At 39.1% G+C, this 21247-nt stretch overlaps 1 protein-coding gene and 1 long non-coding RNA gene across 3 annotated transcripts; both read right to left on the bottom strand.

Moving 5' to 3' along the window:
- Positions 1-951: 951 nt before the first annotated feature.
- Positions 952-2963, bottom strand: LOC110982368 (uncharacterized). Of its 2 annotated transcripts, none has more exons than XM_022240722.2 (4): positions 2813-2963; positions 2338-2407; positions 1556-1674; positions 952-1404 (listed from the first exon to the last, which is right to left on the bottom strand). In XM_022240722.2, the coding sequence occupies exons 2-4, from the start codon at positions 2378-2380 to the stop codon at positions 1171-1173; spliced, it is 396 nt and encodes a 131-aa protein (XP_022096414.1). In that variant the 5' UTR covers positions 2381-2407; positions 2813-2963; the 3' UTR covers positions 952-1170. The 2 variants fall into 2 exon arrangements, with proteins under 2 accessions (XP_022096414.1, XP_086987434.1); XM_087131308.1 differs by having other exon boundaries at positions 2338-2402; positions 2813-2941.
- A 1535-nt stretch (positions 2964-4498) lies between these two features.
- On the bottom strand, positions 4499-10085 carry LOC110982330 (uncharacterized). The gene is made up of 3 exons (XR_002598552.2): positions 7602-10085; positions 7318-7448; positions 4499-6832 (listed from the first exon to the last, which is right to left on the bottom strand). It is a non-coding gene; the product is annotated as an uncharacterized LOC110982330 (long non-coding RNA).
- Positions 10086-21247: the final 11162 nt, after the last annotated feature.

Genomic DNA, 21247 nt, shown 5'->3' with positions numbered 1-21247 from the left:
AAGCTGTATTCGGAATAAATGTTACTTTTTCTGAGTAGCCGAGGACAATGAACTAAGTACATCATGAAATCATCCAAGGAGTCAGTTCAGTCTTTCAAAAAAAGTTGAAGTCATTGGAGAACAAAACAAGCGCGTGACACGGCTTATGGCCGCGCTGATGGGCACACATCGCATGCTCGTATCGCTGTTCCCGAACGACGTAGGACGCGATTAACTGTTGTCTAGTAATACCCACTTTGGCTCACGGTCAGTTCTAATACGGTTCAGTACAATTCTGTCCCCGTGTTTCCTGATAAGATACTGTCCATTCTATTTTTCCTCAACTCTACAATAGATGTGGAAAAAATCAACAAGAAAAAGCTGCCGTGACGTCAAAACGTGGCCGACTATCAATCAAAATGCACTTTGATCCAGACGAAGCCAAAATGAAACCCCTTTGCGGCAACTGTTTCCCGGCTTTTTCAAGCTTGAATTGAAATTAACTCTTTTATGATAACATTATTGTATAAAATACTGCGAAATCTTTGAAGCGAAGTTAATAATAAGCCGTTTGCGAGTTACATTTGAATAAAATCTGGTACGCTGAGTTCTTTAAATTCACGTGAACATAACAATTTGAATTTTTCACACTAAAGCCACCGTTGCTATACTTCTTGATTCGGGGCAAGCTTTTCCTTAGTTACATAAGAGACACCTTGCAACCACACTCAATGGAAAAGAAGGGCACAAAGGGGCAGCCCATTCCAGAGATGGTGGTCGCTATGCAAAAGCTTGCCCCGAATCACGAGGTATAGAAACAGTGTCTTTAGTCTGGGGAATTCAAATTGTCATGTCTATGTGCAATCAGATAACTCAGAGTGCCAGGTTTTATTCAAAGTTAACTTGCAAATGGCTTATTAAAACTATAAGGGGTATTTTTGTGTTGAAGATAGGTGCTATAAAATTTCGCTATTGAAACACACTCCAAAATTGTCAAACATGTTTTCTTAATTTCAGGCGTTAAGCAATATTAAACTCATAGTATAGTTTGGAACCTGACGTGATTTCATCGACTCCTCTAATTGCGTTTTCCGAAAGAACTGAAAAGAAGCCTGACTCTGAGCTGTTAATGGTTGACTCAGTATTCGGTTAACAGAGCAGTCTCGGTCTAAGTCATAACGACAGGTATACCTAAACAAACCAGCCAGTGACCACCAACATGGCGACAATGGTAACGAGGTTGACCTCATTAGCGATTGCAGCGTTACACAGAGAAGTAGTGCAGCAACAACCGACTGCTCTTTGATTACCATAATACTCTTTGATGCAATCATCGACTATGCCGCCCTTTTCACAAGTGCCTCTTGAGGCGCATCCCCTGGTTACGCCCTGGTCCAGTTGACCTGGCCCAACAACTGAAATTTTCTGAGAGGAAAAGAAAGGAACAAATCATTCTAATAGAAGACTTGAGTCGCCTAAAGCCCAATAACCAACGGTGTTCGCAAAGCCCAAGGATATCTTCATGATTTTAGCCTGGCGATTACCCAAATCATTCAATAAACATCCCATCACTTACCGCACATATGTATCCATAACTGCACTCGTAAGCAATGATACCAGGGGCCGACGGATCAAAAGGGTCGGCACACTGACCAGTGCCGCTGCAGACATAACAGGTAACAGCATGGCTCAAACCTGTTTTTAGTTCAAGAGGAAAAACATGTGGACTGCAGGCTGGTTCGAAATCAGCCCAAAAGCGAACACAAAAACAACATTGAGAAGTCAGAATAAACAGACATTTCAACCTATGCGGATTTTGCTGCAAAATGTTTTGTCACGCCAAGCTTGTTTTAGGTTCACCTGAAGTATGAGAAGACATTTAGTTAGGAAACGTTTCTTCCGTTTTCAACTTTAAATTGGTTAACTTCCATTTCTGATATCAGAGTCAATCCTCCAATGGTTTATTTCCCACATGTGGTTGTCTATTTTTTCACAAATCCTAACGGATTAATATTAAAAACCTCTCCTCTCAAATTGGTCATTGTTTTTCGTCTCTTCTAACTCTGCCACCATACAATACAGCCTCTCAAAGGTCGGATGCAAGCAGGCAAAAGCAAAATATTACCATTGCTTCTGCTTAATTGCCATGGTGGAAAAGGTGAAAAACTGTAATGCTAGCTGAAAACAGGAGTGAACTAACTGCAATCCCCAACATGAAAAAGACTCCGTCTTAAAGGCTCGTCCTCGTACAGCCTAGAACTATATAAGTTGCATCACGCACACTTAATCTCCACGTTGAATGCTGTACATGTTGTTCATGTTGTTTTGGAATCATCGTTGATGGTTTGAGACACTTACCAATGCAAGTCAGGAAGACGACGATACCAATAATTTTCTTCATGGTTCAGGGAACCTCACTACAGCTGGGCTTGAAGAAAATTCAGGAATGTTCGTTAGCATCTTGGTGAGACCCTCGTGAGTGAAAACGTTTAGGCTTCTTGACGTTTGAAAAAAACGTTATCTGTTTCGTGTTTTGTTTGCCCGTGTTCTTATGGCGACGTTATTTAAATTCCTAAGAATGCTGCAGATCGCCCATATCTGGAACCCTTACACGAGTGTCCGTGGTGGAGTATCCCATGGTCTTAATTTTTCTGTTGGTGGACGAGTAAACTACTAGTTGAATGTTTCTAGTTACAGAAGTATTTTTGCAAACATAAATAAGGAACCAAAACTGCCCCGGAACATGGAAAAGATTTCTACCATTATTTAAATAAATCTTAGCGGATTCTGCATAGTGATGTTGTTTTAGTAACAAACGTGGGAGGAAACTTACCATTGGAGGGAAGGCCACTCGGAACGACCCGTTAAAGGCTCGACCAGAATTCTGACTATTTAGTGAAGGCTGAGCTCTGTTCAATTTTATAGCAAATAGTCCCGAAAGGCAAATCTGCGTATTCACTTGTTTATGATTTACTATTAGCCACGCTCAGTACCTTTGGAATCATTTAAGAGATATGTTACTCGAAGTGTTTACTTCAACAGCAACTGTTTACGCATATAGGCATAATGACTCGTTTTAGCCTGTATGTGCTTGGTAATGATATAATTTGCATACGTAGACGCCCCTTGTCTGATGCACTATAATAATGGAGGGTTAACTAAAGTTTTGACAAACTTAGTGGGGAGGGGAATTAAAGCAAATGATAATTTATTTCGAAAAGGAAATCAAAATGTGTTGAAGTCAAAAACTTCCTTTTGATTAGAGAAAATTGCGCCCATTCAGTACTTATACATCATAGTTATGGTTCCTGCCGGGGGCGAGCTTGGCGTCCACCAACGCCCATTTTGTCATAAGTGGAGGCTTTTGTTTGGGGGGGGAGGTAGAATATACTTTTTAATATTGTTGCATTCTCAACAGGTTTTAATAGCTTGGAATACAGAAATCCGCGCTGCTAAATATTCCCTGCTTTTATGTTTGGGTACAACTTCATGTAGCAAGCCCCTTGGAAATGTTAGATTCCACGAATCGCGCGCTTTATCCTCACTTCAAGCAAACTTTTTCGGAGACCAGGGAATGTCGCTAACACCAGTAAAAGTCTGACTTTCTGGGTCGTGTGTTCTTCATCCACCCAAGGTTGCTGGGGCTGTCGGGTGGCCGAAACTCGAAGTTTTCATGCTGTTCTTGAAAACGTACCTCAATATCCCATGAACGGATCGAAGGGGAGAGGGCAAAGGTCGTCATCAGCCATAAAATTATATGCAATCTTTCATGAATTTGCCTTCCTTTCAAACGCGTGTAACACTAACCCACACAAATAAAAGTTGTTTAAAAACACCATACTTTTGCCCCTTCCAGAAACCTAGTTCTAGATCCGCCCTTGGTTCTATTTCACTTTCATTCCAAGTTTTGTTTTGCCTTCGATGTCGACATATCAAGAGTTCTCGTTGTTCTCCCGAAAACGTGCACATTTCCGTTTTAATTTTTAGTGTTCCAAAGTGATGCCAAATATTTGCCTACAAATATTCGTCCAATAAAGACTCATTGAACGGTTGGTTCAATCTCTGCTTGGTCCGTTTTGTTGGAAGCATCATGATCATGCGTGCTCTTCTCAGAAACCGTTGAACTATAACTTCCACGACAGGCCGGGGCTGATGCTAAACCTCCATGGATTGTGGCGAGCTGGGTGGGGTGGCGGTAGACTGAACGCGGGCGGATCCACGAGGGCCAGTAGGGTCCATGCACCTCATACAAACGGCCCATTTTGTAAAATGAAAGCCGAACTATTTTGAATTATTTCATTGCCCTTTCTTCTAAAAATCCACAACAAGCCCCGACTGTAGCCCCAATCCATCAGAATGCCAAGTTTTGTGGTGCCCCATAATATTGCTATAGTGGGTCCAGCCCTGTTGGTGTCACTCAGGGGGTGATTCGTCCACCAGTGAAGAAGGATATGGAGGGTAGTCGCTACATTGGCACTCAAATGAATGAGTCTTGAGCCCTGGCGTCTGTTGATCGGTGTTGTCTTATGATTTATTCGTCCCTCAACTCAAGTTATCAAGAGGAAAACCCCGAAGAAACCAATAAAAAGAACTCTTGGCCACTCATGATGGAAATATGTATTATTTCTAGCCATGAAAGAGCAAAGGAGATCGACAGGAGTCACTTATGTTAACGCCAACATATCTTGTGAAAAATGTTGATCAAAGTCAGTGAGCACGGCGGCATGGTCCAGCGTAACAAAAAGAAAAGCTTTCGTGCTTCTGCACGTACGCCACAAGAATCTATGACGTCAGAGCCATGACATCACCTTGAATATATTATGTTAATAAAGTACAAGTAATTTTAGGTGAGTCCCCAGATCTGCTAGTGCTAAAGAGATATTGATCGGTCCTCTGATTTCTGGAATTTGGCCGACAGTCATTCTAATTTATCCAGCTCAATTTAACATTGCCTCGTAAAAATTTATAAGTGATCGAATCATACGAAATGAGATAGCACCCAATAGACAATACTGAGAGGGTGATTTTTGATGTCACAAAATCTACACATTTCTTTGTTGAGCAATGTTTATACATTATCAACCACAACCAGGAAAACTCAACAGGTGGGTCATTGATTACTGTCTCATTTGTTACGAATCGATCAAATTTTCAGACTTCTGTTTGACAAAAATGGCAATCCCTTATCAATACAGACATAGTCACTCTCCGCATAATTTTATACCCCATCCATTACTTGGTTTATTACAAATACAATTCCGCAAAGGTATTAAATCTACATTAAATCATGAAAAAATGCATTTGATGTTTTGAAAAGTTTTAATTTCTTATTCAATGAGAACACCATCTACACAAACAAAATATGGAGAAACTATACGCCTCTCATTGCTTGGAAAAAATTACAAGTTCACAAAAAAGTGGTCCTTAACTTTGAGTTGTATAATTAAGGTTGGGAGAGTTTTGGGCAACGAGTACTCTCTACGATATGTAACAAACGGGAGTCGCTAGACCATTTTGAAAGGTGGTGTTATTAAAATTGCCAACAAACCCTCGGAGAAATTTCAGAGTGTATTTTTCGTCTGATTTCCAGCCCCCCCTGTTCTTTTCCTTGTCCATGTTTTGTCACGTCAAGTTTGTTTTACATTCACCTGAAGTATGAGAAGACATTTAGTTGGGAAACTTTCCTTCTGTTTGCAATTTAAATGGGATAACTTCCATTTCTGATATCAGAGTTAATCCTCCAATGGTTTATTTCCCACCTGTGGTTGTCTATTTTTTCATAAATCCTAACGGATTAATATTAAAAATCCTCCTCTCAAATTGGTCATTGTTTTTCGTCTCTTCTAACTCTGCTACCGTACAATACTACCTCCCAAATGTCGGATACAAGAAGGCAAGAACAAAATACGAGAATGAACCACGATTTGACAATACCGGCAGATGGGGGCGACACCCCTTACAAACACACACCCCTGGGCTCACGCCCGTGAACTAATGACAAAGGTCATCATGGACTTTTGAAACTTATCTGTTTTGCCATTTTTTAAATATAAGTTAAAACTGGGTACATGTTTGAGCGAGATTCATGATGTTCTAGGTTAATCGTTCCTGTGAATCACCTCTTTCGGTTAGGATTTGCTATAGCAGAAAAACAACTAAGCCAAGAATTTTTTTTCGTTAACAGTGTCAATTGTGGAACATTATCCTTATTGTTGAATTGTGGCCAATGATTTTTAAGAACTTTCAAACACTGAAAACAAATGATATTGATCCTTATAGCTTTTGGGTACTTAATAGAATAGCTTGAAATTATTTAAAGAAATATTTTGAATACTCTCTTCATAACAGAGCCCACAACTGCTCGCAAAGTTCCTCATCTCCCTTAAAAGAATGACAGCTAAGTTCCTCTTAAAGTGAGAATTATCATTATTCAGCTCAGATGAAAGGCCCCTACCACAATCAGACACAAACGTTGCTCAAAAAAGGGTGAAAAAATCGAAAAAAGCAAGTCGCCTATAACGCTCCAGAGTTGCTTTCGTTGTTTTTCAGTGCGCAATTTCAGAAAAACTGTTACTATCCCATGTAACGACTACTGATTACTGTAACTGTGTCAACTGCGTAGGCAGCAATGCAATAAAGATATACATTGGACATATCAGTTATGACTTCAAAGGATTCTTTGCTTACTCAGCTGGCACCCAACTTCAGAACTGATGGTGTAAACATAGAATGTTGATTGATTTTAAGCACAAATTTCCGTGGTAGGGACAGCCATAAATGTGGGTCCAGGTTAATTGGTGGAAACGTCGGCGTTCAGCCACTGTTGTCATCAGTCTCGGTAGTCCTCAAGAAGCTGCGTAAAGATAGATTCAGAAATGATTTGAAGTCCCAGACTATTGAAATCAAACCACATAAGGGACGATGAAAACAGGACTTGCATGAAAAATTTTACTTCTTCTCTACACATAGTTTGAAAGTGTTTTATGTGGTCGAAGTTTAAGGAAACGTTTGGACACCACCAAATTCATTTCCATTCAGGAAGATCAGAGATCTTTGAACAAAGTGACAGTCAAGTTGAAGCTGAAGTTCCCATGCAGGGATATAAGCTATAGATTTAGCATATGACAGTCGTTTTCACAGCATTGTGGGTGTATTCATTGGGAGGTCAGGAAAAAGGAAGTAAATTGGTTGACCAAGAATAAACCTGACATTTGGCACGTCTCCACGCTGTACAACTGCAGAAGCTTCTAACGTCCAACAAATGTGGTTCGGAAAATATTTTTCTGCCCAACAGACAAAGAAAACAACTACTCTGAAATCTCAAGAATTAAGACAAACCTTGATGGAAATTCTGCCGGGAGCCATTTAAGAAGTAGCCAGTCTACAGCCTCGTGCCTTAGGTGGAAATCTGCGACAACCAGTGATCCACACCCGGCTTCAAAGGATAATCTTGGAGCTGAAATCCCCAACTGTGCATTCAGAAAATATATATTGGAGATCAGCAAGACATCCGGGATAAGTAAATTCACCTGCATTGAAGACTGAAGACCTGGGGCTTCAGTATTCCGAGTTGTAATTTTCAGATAACAATATTTTGCAATCAGTAATTTTTATAAACTTACCTTCAGAGTTCACATGGAAAGCAAGCCAAGTGTTGTCAGCCAGATCTTCCTACTTCTAATCACTTGTCGTCATCCAAGACAGGTCCATCTTGAAACGACAAGCTGCCCCTCTCCAAACAAGACATAGAGTTGGCAAGGCCTTCCTTGTCTGGCTGACTAGTTTAGCTGTTGAGATGAAAAAAAAACACTTGGCCTTTCTGGCCCGATTAGTATTTACTATTTGCAATTTACTATCAACGTCCAAGCACAACTTACAGATAGCGATGCAGTCTTTTCTTGTTCTCCAGCTGTAGAGGGGAAAAGAAAAACTGAGGCCTTGGCTGGCCTGGTAAGTACATATTTTTGATATTTACCAACAGAACATCGCTTCGTGGCAAGGTTAAGCTGTAATTATTAAACCTATAAACCTAATTTATAATCCTTTGACTAGGCCTCACTGTATACATTAAAACACTACGCTACTTCTACTTGAGCAACCAACCAGATTCATCAACATTTTTCCAAGATTACGGTTTAGAATATCCCTTTGTAATATTTTCCAAGAGAGCAACGTTAAACCTCTCAGATGTTTTTGAAGATAATCGTTATAGCTTCACAATTTGTTTGCGAAAATAATGAGTTGAGATCATTCATTTTTGCGGAGTGCATGTGGAACCGGCTTCGTATGTTTTGTCTCGCCATTTCTTTTTCATTTTATTCGTAGATAACGTTCAATTCGTTTTGGTAGATAATTTGAAATCGTTCACTTCTTTTCGTAAATAATTAATGGAAACTGTTCAACAACGAGGTGAAATCGTCCGGCATTTAATTAAGATAAGATAAATCGGTTAGCTCTTTTTGGTAGGTAAGATGGCAATCCGTTACTATTTTCTATTATGCAAGTAAACGTTTGACGATTTATGTGCATAAGGGGGCGTTTTTCATTTCCGTAACGGCGAGATAAAAATCAGATTTCCTGAAAGTTCAGATTTCAAATACTGTAAAACTACCTCACAAGGTTTGAAAAATAAGATGAAATTCTCGGGGATTTTGTTGGGCCTGCATCTCGCTCTTTCATATTTTGTAAAATAAATGACAGAATTCAATGTAGACATTTGGTACAAATTGTTTAGCAATTTTGTTTCCGATTCCGTGGGGAAGTTACCTGCTATCTTATTTCTGAAGATAACAAAGTGAAAGCGTTCATTGTTTTTGTTGAGAACGAGGCCAAATCGGAATATCGTTCCACTTTTTTCATGAATTTAGGCACTTTTTTTCATTTTTTAATGCTTTGAAATATTTCTGCGTAATAATGTTATCTCTGTCAGAAAATTTTGTTGGACATTTTGTTACGAAATAACGTGGCATGTTTCTTTAATTTTTGCAAATGTCAAAGTACAAAGCCTTCAGCGATTTCTTAGGTAACGAGTTGATATCAGTTGGCAGTTTTCGCAGACAACGAGATGAATTCATTCAGTATTTCCCGGTAAAGTAGTTCGGCGAGTTCATATAAATATAAAATAGAGCGAGAGAAAATTCTTTTGATTTGTTTTTCGGCGATACCGAAGTGATCTACCTTGCAAATGAAATGAGCATATTTGGCTGAATTCTTATTATAAAATTACGCAACAGTTATTTCCGTTGAAAGCAGAGTTTAAGCGTTTGATTGAATTTCCGCGCATTTATTCTTAAATTGCTTCCATTTATTTTCGTAAAAAGCGAAAGAAAATCATTTCATTTTTTCAATGATTTCGAGCTGATGACAGTTATGTTTTTCGGCAAATTGCCAGGTACTTCATTACGTAATTAGATAGCATCTCGCAGATAAAGACAGTGTCCAGCATTTTTTAAAGTAAAAGCGCTTGTTAGGATTTTTGTGGTTAACGTCGTATTCATTTCCTCTCCGTAGATTTCGAGTGAAAGCGTTCAGCATTTTCGGCAATTACACCTTTCTAGTTTTCGAAGATAGCAAAGTTATACCATTCACCAATCTCGTTGGGGATTTCGTCACGAAATTACTCCGGAGCGATTTTATTTTCGTAGATAGTGACGTGCAGGTTTTTTAAGCTGACGCTTTCAATACAATCATTTTGAAAGCAAACACAGTGTTGTGGAAACAACGTGGTTTCCTTCGATATTGACATGACAGATGATCATATGGGATATTTAAATCACACTCGTTTAAGACCACCCAATACACTCGTTTTATTGTAAATGACCAGGTTAAACGCATTCGTCATGTTGATGAAGATGACGAGCGCATTCAAGATGGTCATTTTGAAAAGACGTGATTTGTTTCGATACTGAAAGGTCGGTGCACAATCAGTTGGTTTAATAATTCGTAAATAATCGTACAGGATATTTTAATAACACTTGTTTGAGACATCCCAATGCACTCGTTTTATGGCAAATGAACGAGTTAAACGCATTCGTCATGTTGGTGAAGATGACGAGCGCATTCAACATGGTCATTTTGAAAAAGTAAACTCGGTTGATGATCGTGTCGGATGTTTTCATCAAGTTCGTTTAAGGCATCCTAATACACTTGTTTTATGGCAAATGTCCGGGTTAAACGCATTCGTCATGTTGGTAAAGATGACGAGCGCATTCAACATGGTCATTTTGATTAAAAAGTAAACTCGGTTGATGACTGTTTCTGACGTTGAAGGCATCCCAATGCACTCGTTGTATTGTAAATGACCGGGTTAAGCGCATTCGTCATGTGTTGTTGAAGATGACGAGCGCATTCAACATCGTCATTTTATTAAAAAAGTAATCTCATTTGATGATTGTTTAGGATAATTTCATCACACTCGTCTAAGGCATCCCAATACACTCGTTTTATAGCAAATGACCGAGTTAAACGCATTCGTCATGTTGGTAAAGATGACGAGCGCATTCAACGTGGTCATTTTATTAAAAAGTAATCTCATTTGATGATTGTTTCGGATAATTTCATCACACTCGTCTAAGGCATCCCAATACACTCGTTTTATAGCAAATGACCGAGTTAAATGCATTCGTCATGTTGGTAAAGATGACGAGCGCATTCAACATCGTCATTTTAAAGAAAAGTAAACTCGGTTGATGATCGTTTCGGATGTTTTCATCACGTTCGTTTAAGGCATCCTAATACACTCGTTTTATGGCAAATGACCTAGTGAAACGCATTCGTCATGTTGGTAAAGATGACGAGCGCATTCAACATGGTCATTTTGATTAAAACGTAAACTCGGTTGATGACTGTATCTGATGTTGAAGGCATCCCAATGCACTCGTTGTATTGTAAATGACTGGGTTAAGCGCATTCGTCATGTGTTGTTGAAGATGACGAGCGCAAACGCATTCGTTATGTTGTTGAAGATGACAAACAAATTCAACATGGTCATTTTGAAGAAAAAGTAATCTCATTTGATGATTGTTTCAGATAATTTCATCACACTCGTCTAAGGCATCCCATACACTCGTTTTATGGCAAATGACCGAGTTAAACGCATTCGTCATGTTGGTGAAGATGACGAACGCATTCAACATCGTCATTTTAAAGAAAAGTAAACTCGGTTGATGATCGTTTCGGATGTTTTCATCACGTTCGTTTAAGGCATCCTAATACACTCGTTTTATGGCAAATGACCTAGTGAAACGCATTCGTCATGTTGGTAAAGATGACGAGCGCATTCAACATGGTCATTTCGATTAAAACGTAAACTCGGTTGATGACTGTATCTGATGTTGAAGGCATCCCAATGCACTCGTTGTATTGTAAATGACCGGGTTAAACGCATTCGTCATGTTGTTGAAGATGACGAGCGCATTCAACATCGTCATTTTAAAGAAAACTTATACTCGGTTGATGATCGTTTCGGATGTTTTCATCACGTTCGTTTAAGGCATCCTAATACACTCGTTTTATTGTAAATGATCGCGTTAAACGCATTCGTCATGTTGTTGAAGATGACGAACAAATTCAACATCGTCATTTTAAAGAAAACTTATACTCGGTTGATGATCGTTTCGGATGTTTTCATCACGTTCGTTTAAGGCATCCTAATACACTCGTTTTATGGCAAATGACCGAGTTAAACGCATTCGTCATGTTGGTGAAGATGACGAGCGCATTCAACATCGTCATTTTAAAGAAAACTTATACTCGGTTGATGATCGTTTCGGATGTTTTCATCACGTTCGTTTAAGGCATCCTAATACACTCGTTTTATGGCAAATGACCGAGTTAAACGCATTCATCATGTTGGTAAAGATGACGAGCGCATTCAACATGGTCATTTCATTAAAAAGTAAACTCGATTGATGACTGTTTCTGATGTTGAAGGCATCCCAATGCACTCGTTGTATTGTAAATGACCGGGTTAAACGCATTCGTCATGTTGTTGAAGATGACGAACAAATTCAACATGGTCATTTTGAAGAAAAAGTAATCTCATTTGATGATTGTTTCGGATAATTTCATCACACTCGTGTAAGGCATCCCAATACACCCGTTGTATTGTAAATGACCGGGTTAAACGCATTCGTCATGTTGTTGAAGATGACGAACAAATTCAACATGGTCATTTTGAAGAAAAAGTAATCTCATTTGATGATTGTTTCGGATAATTTCATCACACTCGTCTAAGGCATCCCAATACACTCGTTGTATTGTAAATGACCGGGTTAAACGCATTCGTCATGTTGTTGAAGATGACGAACGCATTCAACATCGTCATTTTAAAGAAAAGTAAACTCGATTGATGATCATTGCGGATGTTTTCACCAAGCTTGTCGAAGGCATCCCAATACCCTCGTTTTATGGCAAATGACCGGGTTAAACGCATTAGTCATGTTGGTGAAGATGACAAGCGCATTCAACATGGCCATTTTGATTAAAAAAGTAGACTCAAGGTTTCGGAAACGACGTGATGCGTTTGATTTGAAATTCGTTTCTATATTGACAGGTCGGTGAGCAGTCAGTTGGTTTAATATTTCGTAATCATCGTATGGAATACATTAATAACGCTCGTCGAGGGCACCCAGTACACTCATTTTGTTGCAAATAACAAGATTGAACGCATTCGTCATTTTGTTGAAAGTGACAAGCGCATTCAACAAGGTCATTTTAAAGAAAAGTAAACTCGGTTGATCATCACACTCGTCTAAGGCATCTCAATACAGTTGTTAAATAGTAAATTACCGGGTTTAACACATTCGTCATGTTGTTGAAGATGACGAGCGCATTCAACATGGTCATTTTGATTAAAAAAGTAGACTCAAGAATTCGGAAACGACGTGATGCGTTTGATTTGAAATTATTTTCTATATTGACAGGTCGGTGAGCAATCAGTTGGTTTAATATTTCGTAAATCATCGTTTGGGGTATTGCAATGACGCTCGTTTCAGGCATCCCAATACACTCGTTTTATAGTCAATAACCCTGTTGACCGCATTCGTCATGTTGTTGAAAATGACGAGCGCGTTCACCATGGTCATTTTAAAGAGAATGTAATCTCGGTTGAGGATTGTTTCGGATGTTTTCATCACGCTCGTCGAAGGCATCCCAATACACTCATTTTATGGCAAATGAAAGGCGTAAACGATTTTCTAATATCTAATATAAGAAATTAGATGATTTCATTAATCAGTTTCTTTAGGATTTTATGGAGAAGAAAAGACATTCAGGGTTGTTGATCACGTGAAAGACCGGGTTTCATTGCAAGTCCATTTGAAGATGTTGGCGAATTTGCAGGCTCAAGCTCTTCCTGATGACTTTTCTCCCATACCGATCCTCATACAAGGCATGTTGCAGCTAACCTTATTACTTGTAATACTAAATGTCCTTTCAGTTTGGAAAAAAAACTTCAGACTACAGACCCTCCGCTGTCCTTCCCTCTTTACTAATCATTGCGCCTGAGTGTCCATCTTTGCAAATTATTACATTTCAATCGGGCAACAGGCCCGCCATTGTTCTTCCATCGTTTCAAATAATTACATCATTTGAACTGGACAACAGACCCGCCATTGTCCTTCCATGGTTGCAAATAATCATATCATGTCCTATCTTTGTAAATTATTACATCGTTCCAATCGGGCAACAGACCCGCCATTGTCCTTCCTTCGTTGCAAATTATTACATCATTTAAACTGACAACAGGCCCACCATTGTCCATCCATCTTTGCAAATTATGACATAATTACAGTCGGACAACAGGCTCGCCATTGTCCTTCCATCGTTGCAAATAATTACATGATTGCACTCAGACAACAGGCCCGCCATTGTCCTTCCATCGTTGCAAATTATTACATCATTTGAACTGGACAACAGACCCGCCATTGTCCGTCCATCGTTGCAGATAATTGCATTATGTCTTTCTATCTTGGCGAATTATTGCATAATTTGAGTTTGACAACAGACCCGCCATTGTCCTTCCATCGTTGCAGATAATTGCATTATGTCTTTCTATCTTGGCGAATTATTGCATAATTTCAGTTTGACAAAAGGCCGGCGATTGTCCTTCCATCGTTGCAAATTATTACATCATTTGAACTGGACAATGGGCCCGCCATTGTCCTTCCATATTTGCAAATTATTACATCATTTGAACCAGACAACAGACCCGCCATTGTCCACCCATCTTCGCAAATTATTACATCATTTAAACTGGACAACAGACCCGCCATTATCCTTCCATTGTTGCAAATAATTATATCATGTCCTATCTTTGTAAATTATTACATCGTTTCAATCGGACAACAGACCCGCCATTGTCCTTCCATCGTTGCAGATAATTGCATTATGTCTTTCTATCTTGCCGAATTATTGCATAATTTCAGTTTGACAACAGACCCGCCATTGTCCTTCCATCGTTGCAAATTATTACATCATTTGAACTGGACAATGGGCCCGCCATTGACCTTCCATATTTGCAAATTATTACATCATTTGAACCAGACAACAGACCCACCATTGTCCTTCCATATTTGCAAATTATTACATCATTTGAACTGGACAACAGGCCCGCCATTGTCCTTCCATCGTTGCAAATTATTACATCATTTGAACTGGACAACAGACCCGCCATTGTCCTTTCATCGTTGCAAATAATTATATCATGTCCTATCTTTGTAAATTATTACATCGATTCAATTGGACAACAGGCCCGCCATTGTCCATCTCTCTTTGCAAATTATTTCATAATTTCACTCGGACAACAGACCTGCCATTGTCCTGCCATCGTTGCAAATTATTACATCATTTGAACTGGACAACAGACCCGCCATTGTCCTTTCATCGTTGCAAATAATTATATCATGTCCTATCTTTGTAAATTATTACATCGATTCAATCGGACAACAGGCCCGCCATTGTCCATCCATCTTTGCAAATTATTACATCATTTGAACTGGACAACAGACCCGCCATTGTCCTTCCATCGTTGCAAATAATTGCATTATGTCTTTCTATCTTGGTGAATTATTGCACAATTTCAGTTTGACAACAGACCCGCAATTGTCCTTCCATCGTTGCAGATAATTGCATTATGTCTTTCTATCTTGGCGAATTATTGCATAATTTCAGTTTGACAACAGACCCGCCATTGTCCTTCCATCGGTGTAAATTATTACATCATTTAAACTGGACAATGGGCCCGCCATTGACCTTCCATATTTGCAAATTATTACATCATTTGAACCAGACAACAGACCAGCCATTGTCCTTCCATATTTGCAAATTATTACATCATTTGAACTGGACAACAGACCCGCCATTGTCCTTTCATCGTTGCAAATAATTATATCATGTCCTATCTTTGTAAATTATTACATCGTTCCAATCGGGCAACAGACCCGCCATTGTCCTTCCTTCGTTGCAAATTATTACATCATTTAAACTGACAACAGGCCCACCATTGTCCATCCATCTTTGCAAATTATGACATAATTACAGTCGGACAACAGGCCCGCCATTGTCCTTCCATCGTTGCAAATTATTACATCATTTGAACTGGACAACAGACCCGCCATTGTCCGTCCATCGTTGCAGATAATTGCATTATGTCTTTCTATCTTGGCGAATTATTGCATAATTTGAGTTTGACAACAGACCCGCCATTGTCCTTCCATCGTTGCAGATATATGCATTATGTCTTTCTATCTTGGCGATTTATTGCATAATTTCAGTTTGACAAAAGGCCGGCGATTGTCCTTCCATCGTTGCAAATTATTACATCATTTGAACTGGACAATGGGCCCGCCATTGTCCTTCCATATTTGCAAATTATTACATCATTTGAACCGGACAACAGACCCGCCATTGTCCTTCCATCGTTGCAAATTATTACATCATTTAAACTGGACAACAGACCCGCCATTGTCCTTCCATTGTTGCAAATTATTACATCATTTAAACTGGACAACAGACCCGCCATTGTCCTTCCATTGTTGCAAATTATTATATCATGTCCTATCTTTGTAAATTATTACATCGTTTCAATCGGACAACAGACCCGCCATTGTCCTTCCATCGTTGCAAATTATTACATCATTTGAACTGGACAATGGGCCCGCCATTGACCTTCCATATTTGCAAATTATTACATCATTTGAACCAGACAACAGACCCACCATTGTCCTTCCATCGTTGCAAATTATTACATCATTTGAACTGGACAACAGACCCGCCATTGTCCTTTCATCGTTGCAAATAATTATATCATGTCCTATCTTTGTAAATTATTACATCGATTCAATTGGACAACAGGCCCGCCATTGTCCATCTCTCTTTGCAAATTATTTCATAATTTCACTCGGACAACAGGCCCGCCATTGTCCTTCCATCGTTGCAAATTATTACATCATTTGAACTGGACAACAGACCCGCCATTGTCCTTTCATCGTTGCAAATAATTATATCATGTCCTATCTTTGTAAATTATTACATCGATTCAATCGGACAACAGGCCCGCCATTGTCCATCCATCTTTGCAAATTATTACATCATTTGAACTGGACAACAGACCCGCCATTGTTCTTCCATCGTTGCAAATAATTGCATTATGTCTTTCTATCTTGGTGAATTATTGCACAATTTCAGTTTGACAACAGACCCGCCATTGTCCTTCCATCGTTGCTGATAATTGCATTATGTCTTTCTATCTTGGCGAATTATTGCATAATTTCAGTTTGACAACAGACCCGCCATTGTCCTTCCATCGGTGCAAATTATTACATCATTTAAACTGGACAATGGGCCCGCCATTGACCTTCCATATTTGCAAATTATTACATCATTTGAACCAGACAACAGACCAGCCATTGTCCTTCCATATTTGCAAATTATTACATCATTTGAACTGGACAACAGACCCGCCATTGTCCTTTCATCGTTGCAAATAATTATATCATGTCCTATCTTTGTAAATTATTACATCGTTCCAATCGGGCAACAGGCCTGCCATTGTCCTTCCATCTTTGCATATTATTTTATAATTTCACTCAGACAACAGACCCGCCATTGTCCTTCCTTCGTTGCAAATTATTACATCATTTAAACTGACAACAGGCCCACCATTGTCCATCCATCTTTGCAAATTATGACATAATTACAGTCGGACAACAGGCTCGCCATTGTCCTTCCATCGTTGCAAATAATTACATGATTGCACTCAGACAACAGGCCCGCCATTGTCCTTCCATCGTTGCAAATTATTACATCATTTGAACTGGACAACAGACCCGCCATTGACCTTCCATATTTGCAAATTATTACATCATTTGAACCAGACAACAGACCCACCATTGTCCTTCCATCGTTGCAAATTATTACATCATTTGAACTGGACAACAGACCCGCCATTGTCCTTTCATCGTTGCAAATAATTATATCATGTCCTATCTTTGTAAATTATTACATCGTTTCAATCGGACAACAGACCCGCCATTGTCCTTCCATCGTTGCAGATAATTGCATTATGTCTTTCTATCTTGGCGAATTATTGCATAATTTCAGTTTGACAACAGACCCGCCATTGTCCTTCCATCGTTGCAAATTATTACATCATTTGAACTGGACAATGGGCCCGCCATTGACCTTCCATATTTGCAAATTATTACATCATTTGAACCAGACAACAGACCCACCATAGTCCTTCCATATTTGCAAATTATTACATCATTTGAACTGGACAACAGGCCCGCCATTGTCCTTCCATCGTTGCAAATTATTACATCATTTGAACTGGACAACAGACCCGCCATTGTCCTTTCATCGTTGCAAATAATTATATCATGTCCTATCTTTGTAAATTATTACATCGATTCAATCGGACAACAGGCCCGCCATTGTCCATCCATCTTTGCAAATTATTACATCATTTGAACTGGACAACAGACCCGCCATTGTCCTTCCATCGTTGCAAATAATTGCATTATGTCTTTCTATCTTGGTGAATTATTGCACAATTTCAGTTTGACAACAGACCCGCCATTGTCCTTCCATCGTTGCAGATAATTGCATTATGTCTTTCTATCTTGGCGAATTATTGCATAATTTCAGTTTGACAACAGACCCGCCATTGTCCTTCCATCGGTGCAAATTATTACATCATTTAAACTGGACAATGGGCCCGCCATTGACCTTCCATATTTGCAAATTATTACATCATTTGAACCAGACAACAGACCAGCCATTGTCCTTCCATATTTGCAAAATATTACATCATTTGAACTGGACAACAGACCCGCCATTGTCCTTTCATCGTTGCAAATAATTATATCATGTCCTATCTTTGTAAATTATTACATCGATTCAATCGGACAACAGGCCCGCAATTGTCCACCCATCTTTGCGAATTATTACATCATTTGAACCGGACAACAGACCCGCCATTGTCCTTCCATCGTTGCAAATTATTACATCATTTAAACTGGACAACAGACCCGCCATTGTCCTTCCATTGTTGCAAATTATTACATCATTTAAACTGGACAACAGACCCGCCATTGTCCTTCCATTGTTGCAAATTATTACATCATTTAAACTGGACAACAGACCCGCCATTGTCCTTCCATTGTTGCAAATAATTATATCATGTCCTATCTTTGTAAATTATTACATCGTTTCAATCGGACAACAGACCCGCCATTGTCCTTCCATCGTTGCAAATTATTACATCATTTGAACTGGACAATGGGCCCGCCATTGACCTTCCATATTTGCAAATTATTACATCATTTGAACCAGACAACAGACCCACCATTGTCCTTCCATTGTTGCAAATTATTACATCATTTGAACTGGACAACAGACCCGCCATTGTCCTTTCATCGTTGCAAATAATTATATCATGTCCTATCTTTGTAAATTATTACATCGATTCAATTGGACAACAGGCCCGCCATTGTCCATCTCTCTTTGCAAATTATTTCATAATTTCACTCGGACAACAGGCCCGCCATTGTCCTTCCATCGTTGCAAATTATTACATCATTTGAACTGGACAACAGACCCGCCATTGTCCTTTCATCGTTGCAAATAATTATATCATGTCCTATCTTTGTAAATTATTACATCGATTCAATCGGACAACAGGCCCGCCATTGTCCATCCATCTTTGCAAATTATTACATCATTTAAACTGGACAATAGACCCGCCATTGTCCTTCCATCGTTGCAAATAATTGCATTATGTCTTTCTATCTTGGTGAATTATTGCACAATTTCAGTTTGACAACAGACCCGCCATTGTCCTTCCATCGTTGCAGATAATTGCATTATGTCTTTCTATCGTGGCGAATTATTGCATAATTTCAGTTTGACAACAGACCCGCCATTGTCTTTCCATCGGTGCAAATTATTACATCATTTAAACTGGACAATTGGCCCGCCATTGTCCTTCCATATTTGCAAATTATTACATCATTTGAACCAGACAACAGACCCGCCATTGTCCTTCCATATTTGCAAATTATTACATCATTTCACTTGGACAACAGGCCCGCCATTGTCCTTCCATCGTTGCAAATTATTATATCATTTGAACTGGACAACAGACCCGCCATTGTCCTTCCATCGTTGCAAATTATTACATCATTTGAACTGGACAACAGACCCGCCATTGTCCTTCCATTGTTGCAAATTATTACATCATTTGAACTGGACAACAGACCCGCCATTGTCCTTTCATCGTTGCAAATAATTATATCATGTCCTATCTTTGTAAATTATTACATCGATTCAATTGGACAACAGGCCCGCCATTGTCCATCTCTCTTTGCAAATTATTTCATAATTTCACTCGGACAACAGGCCCGCCATTGTCCTTCCATCGTTGCAAATTATTACATCATTTGAACTGGACAACAGACCCGCCATTGTCCTTTCATCGTTGCAAATAATTATATCATGTCCTATCTTTGTAAATTATTACATCGATTCAATCGGACAACAGGCCCGCCATTGTCCATCCATCTTTGCAAATTATTACATCATTTAAACTGGACAATAGACCCGCCATTGTCCTTCCATCGTTGCAAATAATTGCATTATGTCTTTCTATCTTGGTGAATTATTGCACAATTTCAGTTTGACAACAGACCCGCCATTGTCCTTCCATCGTTGCAGATAATTGCATTATGTCTTTCTATCGTGGCGAATTATTGCATAATTTCAGTTTGACAACAGACCCGCCATTGTCTTTCCATCGGTGCAAATTATTACATCATTTAAACTGGACAATTGGCCCGCCATTGTCCTTCCATATTTGCAAATTATTACATCATTTGAACCAGACAACAGACCCGCCATTGTCCTTCCATATTTGCAAATTATTACATCATTTCACTTGGACAACAGGCCCGCCATTGTCCTTCCATCGTTGCAAATTATTATATCATTTGAACTGGACAACAGACCCGCCATTGTCCTTCCATCGTTGCAAATTATTACATCATTTGAACTGGACAACAGACCCGCCATTGTCCTTCCATATTTGCAAATTATTATATTATTTGAACTGGACAACAGACCGGCCATTGTCCTTTCATCGTTGCAAATAATTATATCATGTCCTATCTTTGTAAATTATTACATCGATTCAATCGGACAACAGGCCCGCCATTGTCCATCCATCTTTGCAAATTATTACATCATTTGAACTGGACAACAGACCCGCCATTGTCCTTCCATCGTTGCAAATAATTGCATTATGTCTTTCTATCTTGGTGAATTATTGCACAATTTTAGCTTGACAACAGACCCGCCATTGTCCTTCCATCGTTGCAAATTATTACTTCATTTGAACTGGACAACAGACCCGCCATTGTCCTTCCATTGTTGCAAATAATTATATCATGTCCTATCTTTGTAAATTATTACATCGTTTCAATCGGACAACAGACCCGCCATTGTCCTTCCATCTTTGCGAATTATTACATCATTTGAACTGGACAACAGGCCCGCCATTGTCCTTTCATCGTTGCAAATAATTATATCATGTCCTATCTTTGTAAATTATTACATCGATTCAATCGGACAACAGGCCCGCCATTGTCCATCCATCTTTGCAAATTATTACATCATTTGAACTGGACAACAGACCCGCCATTGTCCTTCCATCGTTGCAAATAATTGCATTATGTCTTTCTATCTTGGTGAATTATTGCACAATTTTAGCTTG

The sequence above is a fragment of the Acanthaster planci genome, linkage group LG21, assembly GCF_054643075.1.
Source record: "Acanthaster planci isolate LZ-2023a linkage group LG21, COTS_SCS, whole genome shotgun sequence".
Taxonomy (NCBI): Eukaryota; Metazoa; Echinodermata; class Asteroidea; order Valvatida; family Acanthasteridae; genus Acanthaster; species Acanthaster planci.
This window is presented reverse-complemented; position numbering and strand designations above follow the sequence as displayed.